The 12,732-nt window shown below is 34.5% G+C and overlaps 1 protein-coding gene across 1 annotated transcript; it reads right to left on the bottom strand.

Annotated features, from left to right (window-relative positions):
* Positions 1-774: 774 nt before the first annotated feature.
* LOC145772083 (immunomodulatory peroxidase-like) lies at positions 775-12,152 on the bottom strand. The gene is made up of 18 exons (XM_082583904.1): positions 12,032-12,152; positions 11,282-11,366; positions 9,806-9,917; positions 9,497-9,674; positions 8,962-9,216; positions 8,263-8,442; positions 7,517-7,691; positions 6,868-7,005; positions 6,316-6,516; positions 5,818-6,009; positions 5,425-5,585; positions 4,726-4,905; positions 4,476-4,588; positions 4,180-4,279; positions 3,524-3,675; positions 2,831-2,957; positions 2,458-2,635; positions 775-1,894 (listed from the first exon to the last, which is right to left on the bottom strand). Exons 1-18 carry the CDS (start codon positions 12,132-12,134, stop codon positions 1,705-1,707), a joined length of 2,820 nt encoding a protein of 939 aa, XP_082440030.1. The 5' UTR covers positions 12,135-12,152; the 3' UTR covers positions 775-1,704.
* Positions 12,153-12,732: the final 580 nt, after the last annotated feature.

Genomic DNA, 12,732 nt, shown 5'->3' with positions numbered 1-12,732 from the left:
CACGCAAAGATCCAATTCTCAAGTAGGCCTATAGCCTATGGCTATCAATAAATATAATTAAGCGTGGCCACCAAACTTAATATAAAACTAGTAGGCTACGTAGATGAATAAGTTGAGAGAATCAGTCGATTCTTCCTTCCCAAAACAATTGAAGAGCACCAATTGTCCGTCCCGATAGCTCATTGGTTAGCTCGTGAGTTCGTGTACAAAGAAGCAGGGTCGTTGACAGGATTTCTCGGGCCCAGTACCAATTTATTTTCGGGCCCCCTTCATCGACAATGTTATGAATATAAAGGTTGTGTACAAACTTTTATTGATGTGCTGTTAAAATGAGGATAACACCTGCCGTTCCAAGTAAAAAATTAAGAAGAATATTCAATATATTATTATATTCTCAAGAGCATTAAAATTTTTCTACATACCACTTTTCTCAATATATATATATTTTGGTGGTAATCACTTCTAGCTACTTGTGTCTACTTTACAAAAAAATTGATTAACAACTTTTAACATAGGCTACCGACGAAGATCGTGATTGACAGAAAGGATTTCTCGGATTACACAGAAGTCCCTAATGCGTAATTGCGCAGTTGGGGAAATTTGTGGATAGACCTACAACAAATCTTTCAAAATGCACGTTTCTTTTGGAATAAATTTACTTACATTGTACATGGTTAGCTTCTGCATACCTACTGATTATCAACTAAAAATCTTGACAACCTGTTTCATCCATATTGGGATCTTTAAAAGGTTCTCATTTCAACAAAGTTGTAGACAGCTTGTATATTTACGCTGTAGCAACTGCATCAAAAAGTACGACAGGGTATGTTGTAAATAATCGCACAACAATAATAATTTAAGAAAACTTTGGACGTTAACCGTTGTCAAATTAACGTGATCCGTTGGACCGCTCAACTGATCTATAGGCTAGCTAGGGAACATGTCACAGGTAGCAATTTTGCAGCAGAAAGTATGTTCAATCGAGATGTAGCTACAAGCAACATACAGGTGCATTACATTACACGCTAAAAATCGCAAATTTATAATAAGTTAATAACTAAAATATCTATTTACTAAATTGCATGTTGTCATCAAAGCTGTAGGTAGCTTCTTTTTATATTATACTTGGTAGCCTAAGACGTAGCCAACACTAAAATTAACGGACAAGACTTTATATTTCAACTTGAAAAGGTCACAACAAGTGCATGACTTTGTGGAATCAAAAAGTTCAAGCCTTACTTTAAAAACTATTTATTTTTTACAAGCCGATATAAAATAACGTAAAAATACACAAAATGACACAACTTTTCATCCCAGACAGCAAATCAGTCCTTTTTACATTGATTCAACGTTTGTAGACGTTGTAAAAACGACTGATTTGCTGTCTGAGCTTTGGTTTGGTATAGAGAAAATCATTGTACGAAACTCTTTCAGTGCAATTAACGAGTTGACTACACATTCAAAAAACACGTTGGGACAAAACTATGAGCCTTTTTAAGCAGCGACACTGAGTCGAAACAAATCAATTATAGAAGGTTATAGATAGGCCATTAACTTGAAAATACGAACTTAAGCGACAACGATTGACCCAATTTGCTTTCACATAAATACACAATTAAAAAGCACTAAACATTGCAGAAAAAGCAGCAAATTTCAAAATATGCATGAACAACAAAAAATAAAAAACTCTTTGAGAAATCACTTTTAACTTCTGCTGTTAAGAGTTGAAGAAGGACAAAGGTACCGAACTTCGTAATCTTGACACATGCCACTTAATTGGTCACGATTATCACATATTAATCCATGATAAACACTGTATCTCTTGAGCACATCTCCTGATCTGTCAGCGGGAACTTTGGTATTGGCAACTCTGGCCTCGATCAGCAATGGTCGCCTGAAAAGTCATGTGATTGTTTTCAGGGCAAAGTAAATCATCGATTGTTAATGTCAAAAGTTACTGAAACTTAAAAAAAATTTCTCTCATTTTTCCGTTGTCGCAAGAGCTACTGCATTAGTTTTGCGGGTTTATGTTTGTAATAAGTCAAATTTTGTCATTTATTTTTGTTCTCCACAAATGTAAGTTAGTTAAAGCCAAAACCGTATATAAGGATACGTATAAAGTTTATTTAAAATCACAACCGTTATTGTTAGCGAATGGCATGTACTGGTGAGTGTGTTTGCTTAACCTTGTGCTGATAGACAGAAAAAACGCCTCCTTCTTCACAACATTGTTGTTGATAAACAATTTTTTCTTATCAAGTTAACTTTCTGCAAGCTTGAGATATACTTTACATTTGCAAATCTTTTGTAAAGGTAAGCTATAAATCTAAAGTATTTGACTTTTGGTATAAATTTTTATATTAAATCTAAAGTAAGCTAGCCTATTTAGTTTGTACTTTTAAAGTTATAAATTTTTAGCATTATTTTAGAAAACATATTGAAGTCCCATTACATTACCTGCAAACATTGTATGATCTTTTTCTGGCAAAGCTGAGCGTTTCTAAATCGTAATTTCCACTTTGTGCATTTCGGGGATTTCCCAAGTTGATCCACTGGGTCCACGTGTTTCTTGGGCGCCCACCACGGATATCTTTTTGTAGGTCGTCATTGTAATACATGACATTTTCAAGATAATCTAGAAAAATAGGAAAGATAAACTGAATAGTCCTTATGAAACAACATGTTTAAATTATGCAAAAATAAACATGAGACGCTGACGCTGAACGATTAGTCTGCAAGAATAAAAGTCATGAAGTGATGCTGCAGCATAGGCTACAGCTAAAAAAATACAATTAGGTTTTGAAGAAGTAGCTTGGAGCATTTCTTTTACCTTTTGGGCAGTAGAATCTCACTCTGTAGTCTTTACATTTTCCGCTAGGTTGATCGGAACCTCGACACATTAAACCGTATCTCGCACTTAGCGTAAAAAATACTTCATCGGAGTCGTAGGCAGATTCCTTGAAACAAACCCACACAAAATATAAGTGCCTGCTGTTGAAGAGTATGAATAGTAAAATAATAGATATAAGCCTACAATAGCTTACTACACGTCCATTGCGTTAAAATTGAAATTATTAAACAAAATAAAATTATTGCTGTATCCAGGCTGATGACTTAAGGGTGTAGTAGGGCTGTTAGTAATGGATTATATCTTGTCGAAAAAAAATCAAAGCAAAAAAACGTTATGGCGATAAGAAAATATACTTCAGATTTTCGAAATATTTTAATTTAGACAAACGCTATTTGTGAAACCGTTCCAAAACATTCCAGTGAAATCTATTGTAGAGTACGATAATCCAAACGGGTATACATATAGGCTATCAAAACAAAAGATAGTTAAAAAGAAAAAGAATTGCATCTGCTAGTTGAAATGGACAAACTCGTTCACCAGCGACAAAACTAAGGATAAAATATGTCAATCGTGCTTCTATTTTCTGTTTAAAGTTTAATTGGAAGATCTGACCAATGGCCCTATTATAGATCTTCTTTAAACACTCAAGTTAATCTAGCATTATTTACGTACCCCTTCCTTAGTTTGAGCCTGCATATAGAGAGGACTACTGCAAACATCGTTTGGTCTTTCTACTTTGAAATGTTCCAGGCTTTCTTCATCATTTCCGTTTAGTTGAGAAGGGGAATCTCTGTCAAACCACACCGTCCAATAGTGGTCTAAATCTGTAAATACATTTCCATTATTACATAGATGTTTGTTGGGCCCTCCGAGAGCCAATTATAGACTACTTCTATATGTACCATTCAGTTACGCAGTCACAAAGTTAATTGGCTGTAAAAATAAAAATGGATTTTGTTTTTTGAGCAAGGAAAGACATTTGATCACGTGCTATCCAAAAAAATGAGTAAAAAGTCTATTGTAAACTCGTTTTAAGAAAAGAGGGAAATTATATTAATAATTCTCTGGGGTAGACATGCCCTTAAATAAGATTACACCTTTTGAAGTAATTTTTTGTCTATCTGACTTTTTGCCATTTTTGTTTGAGCTGAATTAGGCTATAGAGATCATACGACTTTTAAAATTCTTTTTATGGGTTATTGTGGCCAAAAAATAAGAGAATTGACATAAAGATTATCAAAAATAAAAGATAAATTTACGTTGTGAATTTTACAACTGTGTCTTAGAAAAAAAAAGATATTGTATTAAAGCAATTTTTAGGTTCTCACTTTGCTTCACGTTGGGGAATGCGTTAATCTGAATAGATCCCACTGGACATAAATATCTGACCTTGATAAAATCTTTTCTATCTTCGTCGATAGGCTTAATCTGCAAAAAAAACAGTGCTAGAATTAATCATCTCGTTTAACATCTTAATTGTACCACTACTGTGTTAAAATTGAAACAGAAATATTGAATGTCTGCATGCCGCAGGACTTTACAGGCTTCAAATGTATTTTAAAGTTTACAACAAAGCTTTCGCCATAAAACAGGTTGTTATTTATACAGTCCAAAGGTTGCTTACTTCTACGTCCAAAGGATTTAAACACACGCTATCCGAATATTTGCTCTTTATTTTTTGGAGAATATTTTCTGTTGGCATACGCTGGGCAGGAAACCATCTTGACCAAGTCCCATCTGTAAGTAAATATGCTGACATGTATTTTTTGATGGTTGCTGATTCACAAGTTTTAGTGAATGTTCAATGGGCGAGATAAAACATTTTTCCACAAAATAGTTTTCGCCAAGACAGCAAATGCCAATGTACACTTTACCTTGATGACGAGAAAGCTCTTTCCAGCTGTCAATATTCATCCTTGGCAGTTGCAAACATGATACCCTCGTGTTTGATTCGCTTTCTAACTGCATAGCGTTAGGTGGCACTGTTTCCATTCCTTCCAGGTTGTCGCACAGTATGCGACTAAACTTAACCTTTTGGAGTTCACGAAGTTGAGCTGAAGATAACAATTGGTTTCAGAAGTATTCTGTACAATTTGTTTAAAACAAGTTTTCTGAAGAAGTTTAAAATAGGCATTTTGAGATTTACGGAGTCGAAATGTCAAACTACGGTTGACCAGACCCTTAAATAATAGTGTTGCCGAATGTTCCATAAATCAGTTCAGTTTAGTTTACTTTTATTTCTGATCATCACAACGAACAACAATACAATTATGTCAAACATAACAGAGGTGTAGAAAAAGGTAAAAGCGACAAAACGGGAACGTTATAACGTGCATGATGCCAAAACAGGACAATTAGTTTAAAATAAACCAAACGTTATTTTAAATTTGTAAACCTACTGTTATTTTTGCAGTAGTTAAGAAGTAGGCCAATGATTGACCGATCAAACTAATTCCAAATTTAAAAATATTGCAAAAATTTATCCAATCCAATTTTTGAAAAACTTATCAATGCAATTGGGTTCATGAATTGGGCTATGCCTACTTACTCGTGTAAACATTTTTAAAACTCACCATCGTTAAACTGGCCTGAGTTCTCAAACCAAAATCGGTCTCCCTTTCTAACATCACGAAACTGGTAGCCTATAATGCAGCCGAAAATCGGACCAACATTTCCGTGCATGACTGGTTTTTCCGCAACTCCTCCCACGTACAAATCAATGTCGTCCACGCTTCTGCAGAGTAGGTTTGTTATCAATGTAGGAAAACACTCCTTTATCAACTTAAAAGCAAGTGTTCTACTGTATAAGTCTAAATTGTTGTAAGCCGTAAAAATATAGCCTACTCTTTGAGTTAGATGATGTAATCAGACGACCAAATCATAACAATTATTTTTCTTTTATAAGAATTAAGCCTATAGGCGTTCAGAAGTTCAACTAGGTTCATTAACTCTCAATCAAAAGTTACCTGTAAATTCGCTGCAGCTTTTCAACAGTCGATCTTGGTATTACGTCTAAAAGATGATTCCATTCACTGGCTCTCTGAAAGCCACAAAACTCTCGAAAGTCGTTATAGGGTGGAAGTCCGTGTTCTCTTCCTCTTTGGATGTTGATAGCTAGCAGATCTTGACCAACTTTTGTCTCCGATTCAAACATTCGACTTCAAAGAAAAGAATAAGTTACAAACTAACATTTTGTTATTATCTTTTACATTAAAAATATTTAAAAAAGAAAAGTTTGCATGATTTTAGCCAATGGCGGCTATTTATTTTCCTTCGCGTTCAAAACGTAGGCTACATGGCTGTTAGAACATAGAAACTGTCGAAAATGCATTAATCACTTCAAAGTGACCTTTCAACATGTTTTTTTATTATTGTCAGATGAGTTTCTAATTTGACAAAACCCAATTTGCTTCGAGCCGCTTTAGCATAAAAAATATTTTTTAAGTTTTATTGCTTGTTCTTACTTTCTTAAATCTTCCACAAACTTCAGATCTGTCAATTTTGCTGGATCCATCATAAGGCCTCTCATAAGTGCAGGAGACGTCCCATTAAAAATTGCTTCTTGTTTAAATAAACCCTTAAAAACCCTGATAGAAGAATGCTGTTCTGTGACGTAATCAGGTCCAGGCCTCCGGTAAAAGGATCCCACTTGGCTGTGCCCATACCTGGAAGATGATGTACAAGAAATTAAATCGTAGCCTATGGTGATTGTTTCTCAACTTTGTAGCCTTTTTTATTGCTTGGTATCATCAGATTGAATAAGAACATATCCTTTTTCTTTACCAATTAGTAAGACAAAAGATCTTTTTATAAAACAGTTTTTTGAGCCTGAGGTGATCAACAAATATGTTTTAAATCAACTCGATAAGTTGCATCCATTTTTCCACAGGTATGTCACTAACCACCAGTACTAAATAGCATGCTTTTTGACAGGTATTGATCAACATGAGCCAAACTCATACACGAGAAAGAAAGTTATTTTTACAACAAAGCAATCAGTTATATACAATACAAACCTAAAAGCAGCAGTGGCAAAAGCATTGGAAACAGTTGCATCGTATGTAGCATCATATCCATGATAGAATCCATTATTTACAGTTTGCAAATCAAATTGTTTCATCAGTTTAGTGCCAAGAAGTAAAGGAAGAAACTCACTGAAAATAAAATAATTTAATGTAAGACTGATAGCCATGGCAAGCAGGTGGAGCAGTATTTGAATTGTCAATCTTGTAAGCTTGGTATATGTGATTTAAAAAAACGCCGTTCAAAAAACATAGTAGCCTAGCCTACTATTATCCTCTATTAGCGTAAACTTAAGCTACATTGCTTATATGATTTACCAAGTTCAAGCATAATTGAACCGAATTAAACTTAAAAAAAAGTTTTTTAAGAAGTTACTCAAATAATGTCGTATCTTAACGTATGTTTCGTGCCATCAATCAGAGTAGTCTTACGTAGCCTACTTTTGGTATATATCTTACCCTCAATCGCTACCCACAGCTTGGCCATTGAAACCTATAGGGTACAATTACATCGTAAGGGATGAATAGTGCCACTATCTAAGTTCTAAGCAATGTTCTGAAAGTATCACGCATTTACGTATCTTATACATATATGTATTGTAGCCTACAGTATATTCTCTTTGCACAACATGACACACCCCACCTGTATGTAATCTTTTGGTGTACCGCCGTCATTATTCTGCGAGTTTCATGAAACACTTTGTCACTGTCCCAATGGTTGTTGATGGTTTTAAGTCTCATTGCTATTCTGTTGTGTTCTCTGGTGAAAATCATGTGGCTCGCTGCTAATCCAATATTTTCGTTCACTCGATCCTCGCCTTTGTTGCATAAACATAATCTTGATTTTCATCAATGTTTTGCCGACAAAATACTGACATTTGCAGAACTCATGCCGCAGGATTTAAATTTTGTAAACATTTTATGAGCAGACCATGGCAGCAGACATGTTGATATTTTACTGTGATTTACAGCATTTAAAGATTTACCCTCAGCAAAATCTATCTTTTTTACATTGATTCAACGACTGCAGATGTTGAATCAATGTGAAAATGATGAATTTTGCTGTTTGGAACACAGTGGTGAGTCTGGTAGCTATTAACATTTAAACGTCTGTTTATATAAAATCTATGGTCTGCATTTTATATTAATGAGACGGACATATTGGAAACACATAAGCCCTAATCAAGCAAAATAACACTGCAGCCTCCCCCAAATAGCGAAGTTTGAAGCTAGTTCAACTGTTCCATTCTATATCTTCGATATAAATCTACATAAAAAAGTAAATCTTTTTAAAATAACAATTGATAGGTTACGCATGGCCTACCGACAGTCACATTTAGAAAAACGTTACAAAGCGCGATTATAAAACAACATTGTAGCAGAACAAACCTGATGCAAAACAAGCTGGTGACTTGAGGTCAGGTTGACAAGCAAACATTTTCGCTATAGCGGGTTCAATGTCGTCGAGGGTAGGAAGCAATTGCCTTTGCCGCCGACTCATAGGGCAACCAGAAGAGAGAGAACCATGGCCAACTTCCTCCTTTTGTACGAGGCGCAATGCTCCATAATCTGAAGAGATGTAACAGTGAAATTTCAAATGTAAATTATTTTTTATGGCTACTAAAGGACGATTATTTTCACATGACGTATTTCTACGTGATTACATGTTATCGCTGTAGCTTTTTGGCAATTTTAGAAGCGGTTGTGTTTATTTTGAATAAAAAAACCTTTTAGTCAATTGCAAAAATATTGAAACATACAGCCTGTTATGCAAGCAAAATCTGAATCAAGATTAAGCTATATGTTTCATGGAGTAGGTATTTGCCTTTAACATGGCCAAGTGGTAGGCCTAATTAACAGCTTATGCGATTTGTAAGGGTTTATTTATCGTATGTAGCCTATGTCCGATATGCCGAAACCAATTACAAGACATTGTATTTGTTTAGCAAACATTCAACAACATATTTATTGTTTCAAACAGACAAAACTTTAGCATAGCGACTACGAAGGCGGCTTCGCCAAAATCTTTAATCAATTCGTACAACAAACTAGACAAAACATATCAATTGCTACAAAATGCAATCTAACCAGAGTTTGGGTCTCTCAAAGCTTGTACAAGTTCTCCGCTGGCTCCATAGATGGTGCCGGCGTCAATGTAAGCCGTCAAAGAATTTAATTGCTCTCTTGGTAATCCATTACATCCTTTTGCTGTTTGCGATCCCTTCAGTGGTATGCACCGTGTGCGAAAGTCATAAAAAGGGTCGTTGAAAGCAATGGGAACATTGATACATGAAGAATGAGGATTCAAACAGCTACAGTTTAATGCGTTTCCGATATCATCTTCTGAAAATCAATAGAATAAAACAGGATTTATAAGCGATATAGCAACAAAACTTCAGTGGCTACATTTTCAGTTGAAACAGTACATTGTTTTTCACATAAAATATGAACAAAATGGAGTCTAGATACATTTAAAATTCTTATTGAAAGTTAGCCTCTTAGATCGTGTTAATTACACCTCTGCTGATTATATCCAGTCCATTAAAACAAAGGCTTTTAACACATGGCCATTAATTACAAAATTACTATAATTACATTTCTTTTCAAAATAAATAATGCATACGTTTAAGCATTGGGGTACTTGCTATGTCGTGAGTGATGTATTGTCCAAACTGTACAAACATTGCATTGGCAACACTGGAATGCGGGTTGTCATCATCATCATTGTTACCCTCATTCATAACGTTTGAAATCAATCTGCTTGCAGGCAGGTCTCTGCCGAATATTGACCTTCGAAAAATCTGAAAAAATTTATTTGTTTTAAGTTAAAATCGTTTACGTTTTTATGGAACGGACGACAAGTGGATCTCCGTGGCAGGTTTCCTATCACGTAATTAACATCCACAATTGAACTGTTTAATTTATATCTCACCCTTATGCCGTCATGAAATGAAGAAGGGAGAAGCCTTTTGTATGGAGTGTTTGCCGCTCCGGCGTAAGGATTAAGAGGATTGTTGCATGTTCCATCAATAGCAGCATACTCACTGAAGAACAATGAAAAAGTAATTAAGTTCGAATAGCAGAAAAACAAAGGAAATATAAAAATTGACAAACCTTGTTCTAATAAATAGCCGGGCAGAGCAGCTATGAGCAGTTTTGGGAGCCGAGTAGCTTGATAAAAATTAAACCCACTACAGAACATGGGCTTTGCAATCTAACCAAACAAGTTGTTTATCACTCAACAACTAAACACTCAGAAACCATTGTGGTTACTCGCAATTAGCAAATTAAGTGTTACCTCGTGCAACACAGTTAAAAGTGTAGATTATACAGTAAATAGAAATGGGGAAGTTGCCAACAAAAGCGGCTTCAACTTTAAAAGGTTACTTGTGAAAACATTGACGTTAATTGCATGGTTTAAAGGAACTTTACTTTACTGTACTTAACATTAACACGCTTTCTTTGACTTAATTAAATAATTAATTGCAATTAACGAAATCAACCGAAATGAATAAGATCATTGCCAAAAATTGCACTAAAGGATAAATAAATTTTAAACTTAGCAAAGATAGAATTAGTTCAAAATAATATGCAGGTAGCCTTGTCAAGAGTTTATATGTTTACATTGTGTTATATACACCAGCTATAAAATAAATTTTAATTCTCATAAACTTGCTATTTGTACCTTGTTTATCTGTTATTGCTGCCAGGAGGAATTATGGGTAATTTTAAGTGGTTCATGACACCAATTCACACTAAAATATTTATCAAATTCAAAGTTTAATGATTTGTTAAAAAATAAAATGTTTGCTGATAAAATGAGTTTTCTTCTCTTTCGCGCATATAAAGTTAGGTGCGGCAACACTGCAACACTAACTTTGGCGAAGCTCATCAGAAAACTACATATCTGAAGAAAGTAAATTTTGATGAATTTTGGCATGAAACAAACTAATTGACATTTTAAAATCTGACATGACGAAGGTTGTGTAGTTTAATAATTTTTAATAGTTTAATTTAATAGTTTAATAATTAATAATTTTGTTTGAGATGGTAATGCTTTTTAGAAAAAAATTTCTAAGTGAGATAAGCAGATGATTCCTTTTCAGATGGTCAGATTGAAATGGAATGTGGCGTATGTCGTATGTGTGCAATGTGTATCCACATTGGTTCATGGCGATGCAAATGGTTATTACAGCGATAAGTAGTGGATGGTACGATTTACATGCAACTACATTTCAACAATTACAGAAACTTTACTCTGTCCATCTCTTTGACCGTGCACCCGTCAGTAGTTCAAAGCCTCTACAAGTATGCGAAACTACCAGGATTAAGCTTTCAAGACAAGCTTTCTCAGTTCGAGGATAAAACTTGCCTCAATCAAAATCACGTATGCTATGGCAGAACTTACGTCATGCCTCTGCATTCAATCTTGCTCATTCTTGACAGCACGCATTCACGAGTAGTACCAGTAGTAACATTTCCGACAGCATTATCTAAAAAAAAAAATGCGGTACAGTTTTCCTAATTGTAAAAAATCAAAGTGTTTAAAAAAGGAACCTTAATTCCTGTATTTTCCTTCCAAAGGATAATTATGTGGCTAAAATTATGTCACAAGTTAATTATATCAATTACCCACTAAAGATAAAGGCAAATAAAAACGTTGTACAGGTATTTGTCTCTATTCTCCAACAACAATCGCCTAAGTAATAATTTGTAGCAGGCAACTTTTGAAACAAGAATTATTATTTAAGTGTCTACAAATTAGCTGCAAGTAAGCCAAGCTATTGTTTATCAAGAGCATATATAAACACAAGTATAGTACAACAAGTTTATAGCAAACAACCTCAGCTGTGTTTTGCCACATTGTCCTTACCATTTCAGTGACTATGTTGTCACCTTACCACCACCAAAGTCCATCATTTTTTCATTGATTTAACGAGTATATACGTCAAATCAATGTAAAAATGGCAGATTTTATCAAGTCCGTTACAGAATTATGCAAAGAATAAATAAGAAAAAATTTATTTGTTTCTAGTGTGTTTGCGTTCATTTAGTTTTGAATCGCAAGGTCCATCTTTACAATAAACTGGTTTTGAACTGCTTTGGATAGAAACAGATTTTAAAATCTTGTAATAATCTCTCTCTAATAACAACATACCAAGGCTTGAATATCTTCCGTTCTTTCCCTCAACAAGAAGTGTGCACAAAAGGAAATTCAATCCAAAAATGCAAAATAGCTCACATTTATCGTAAAAGATCATTTTATTCGCTTATATTTGCTTAGGTTACCTAAGGCAATGATTTCAAACTCTTACAAAGTTCGCTGTAAAAAATACAATCAGTCCTTTAAAATGCAGTATCTCCAAAATAAAATCATGAAATCAATAGCAAATATAAAAAGTGGTAATACCTCAAGGAAAGATAGAAGCGTTTTTATGTTACTGCTGAAATTTAAAATCTTTTGCCCAATTGCTTCAACCTAGTTAACAATTTAGTCTTTTTTGCATTGATTCAACGTCTGCAAACGTTCAGTCACTGTAAAAAAACAACTAGTTTTCCGGCTGGAAACGGTTGGCAAAAGCTTTCAAAATGGCCATCATGGTAAAAATGTCATCGAAGGTAAAATTTGAATTCGCAAACATTCGAATTACAACCAAGTCCAAGACAACAAAATTGGGGCTTTGTACATTGATTAAACGTCTACAAACATTAAATCAATAAAAAAAAAACATTTTTCTGGCTAATGACAGGTTAGGCCTATCTGTGGTCGAAAAGTCATGCAGACCGGTTGTGGCTTTTTGGTGAAAAGTGAATGCATTTGACTTATAAAAGTACTGTATACATAAAGGCAAGGAATTC

The sequence above is a fragment of the Aplidium turbinatum genome, chromosome 6 (genome assembly GCF_918807975.1).
Source record: "Aplidium turbinatum chromosome 6, kaAplTurb1.1, whole genome shotgun sequence".
NCBI classification, from domain to species: domain Eukaryota; kingdom Metazoa; phylum Chordata; class Ascidiacea; order Aplousobranchia; family Polyclinidae; genus Aplidium; species Aplidium turbinatum.
This window is presented reverse-complemented; position numbering and strand designations above follow the sequence as displayed.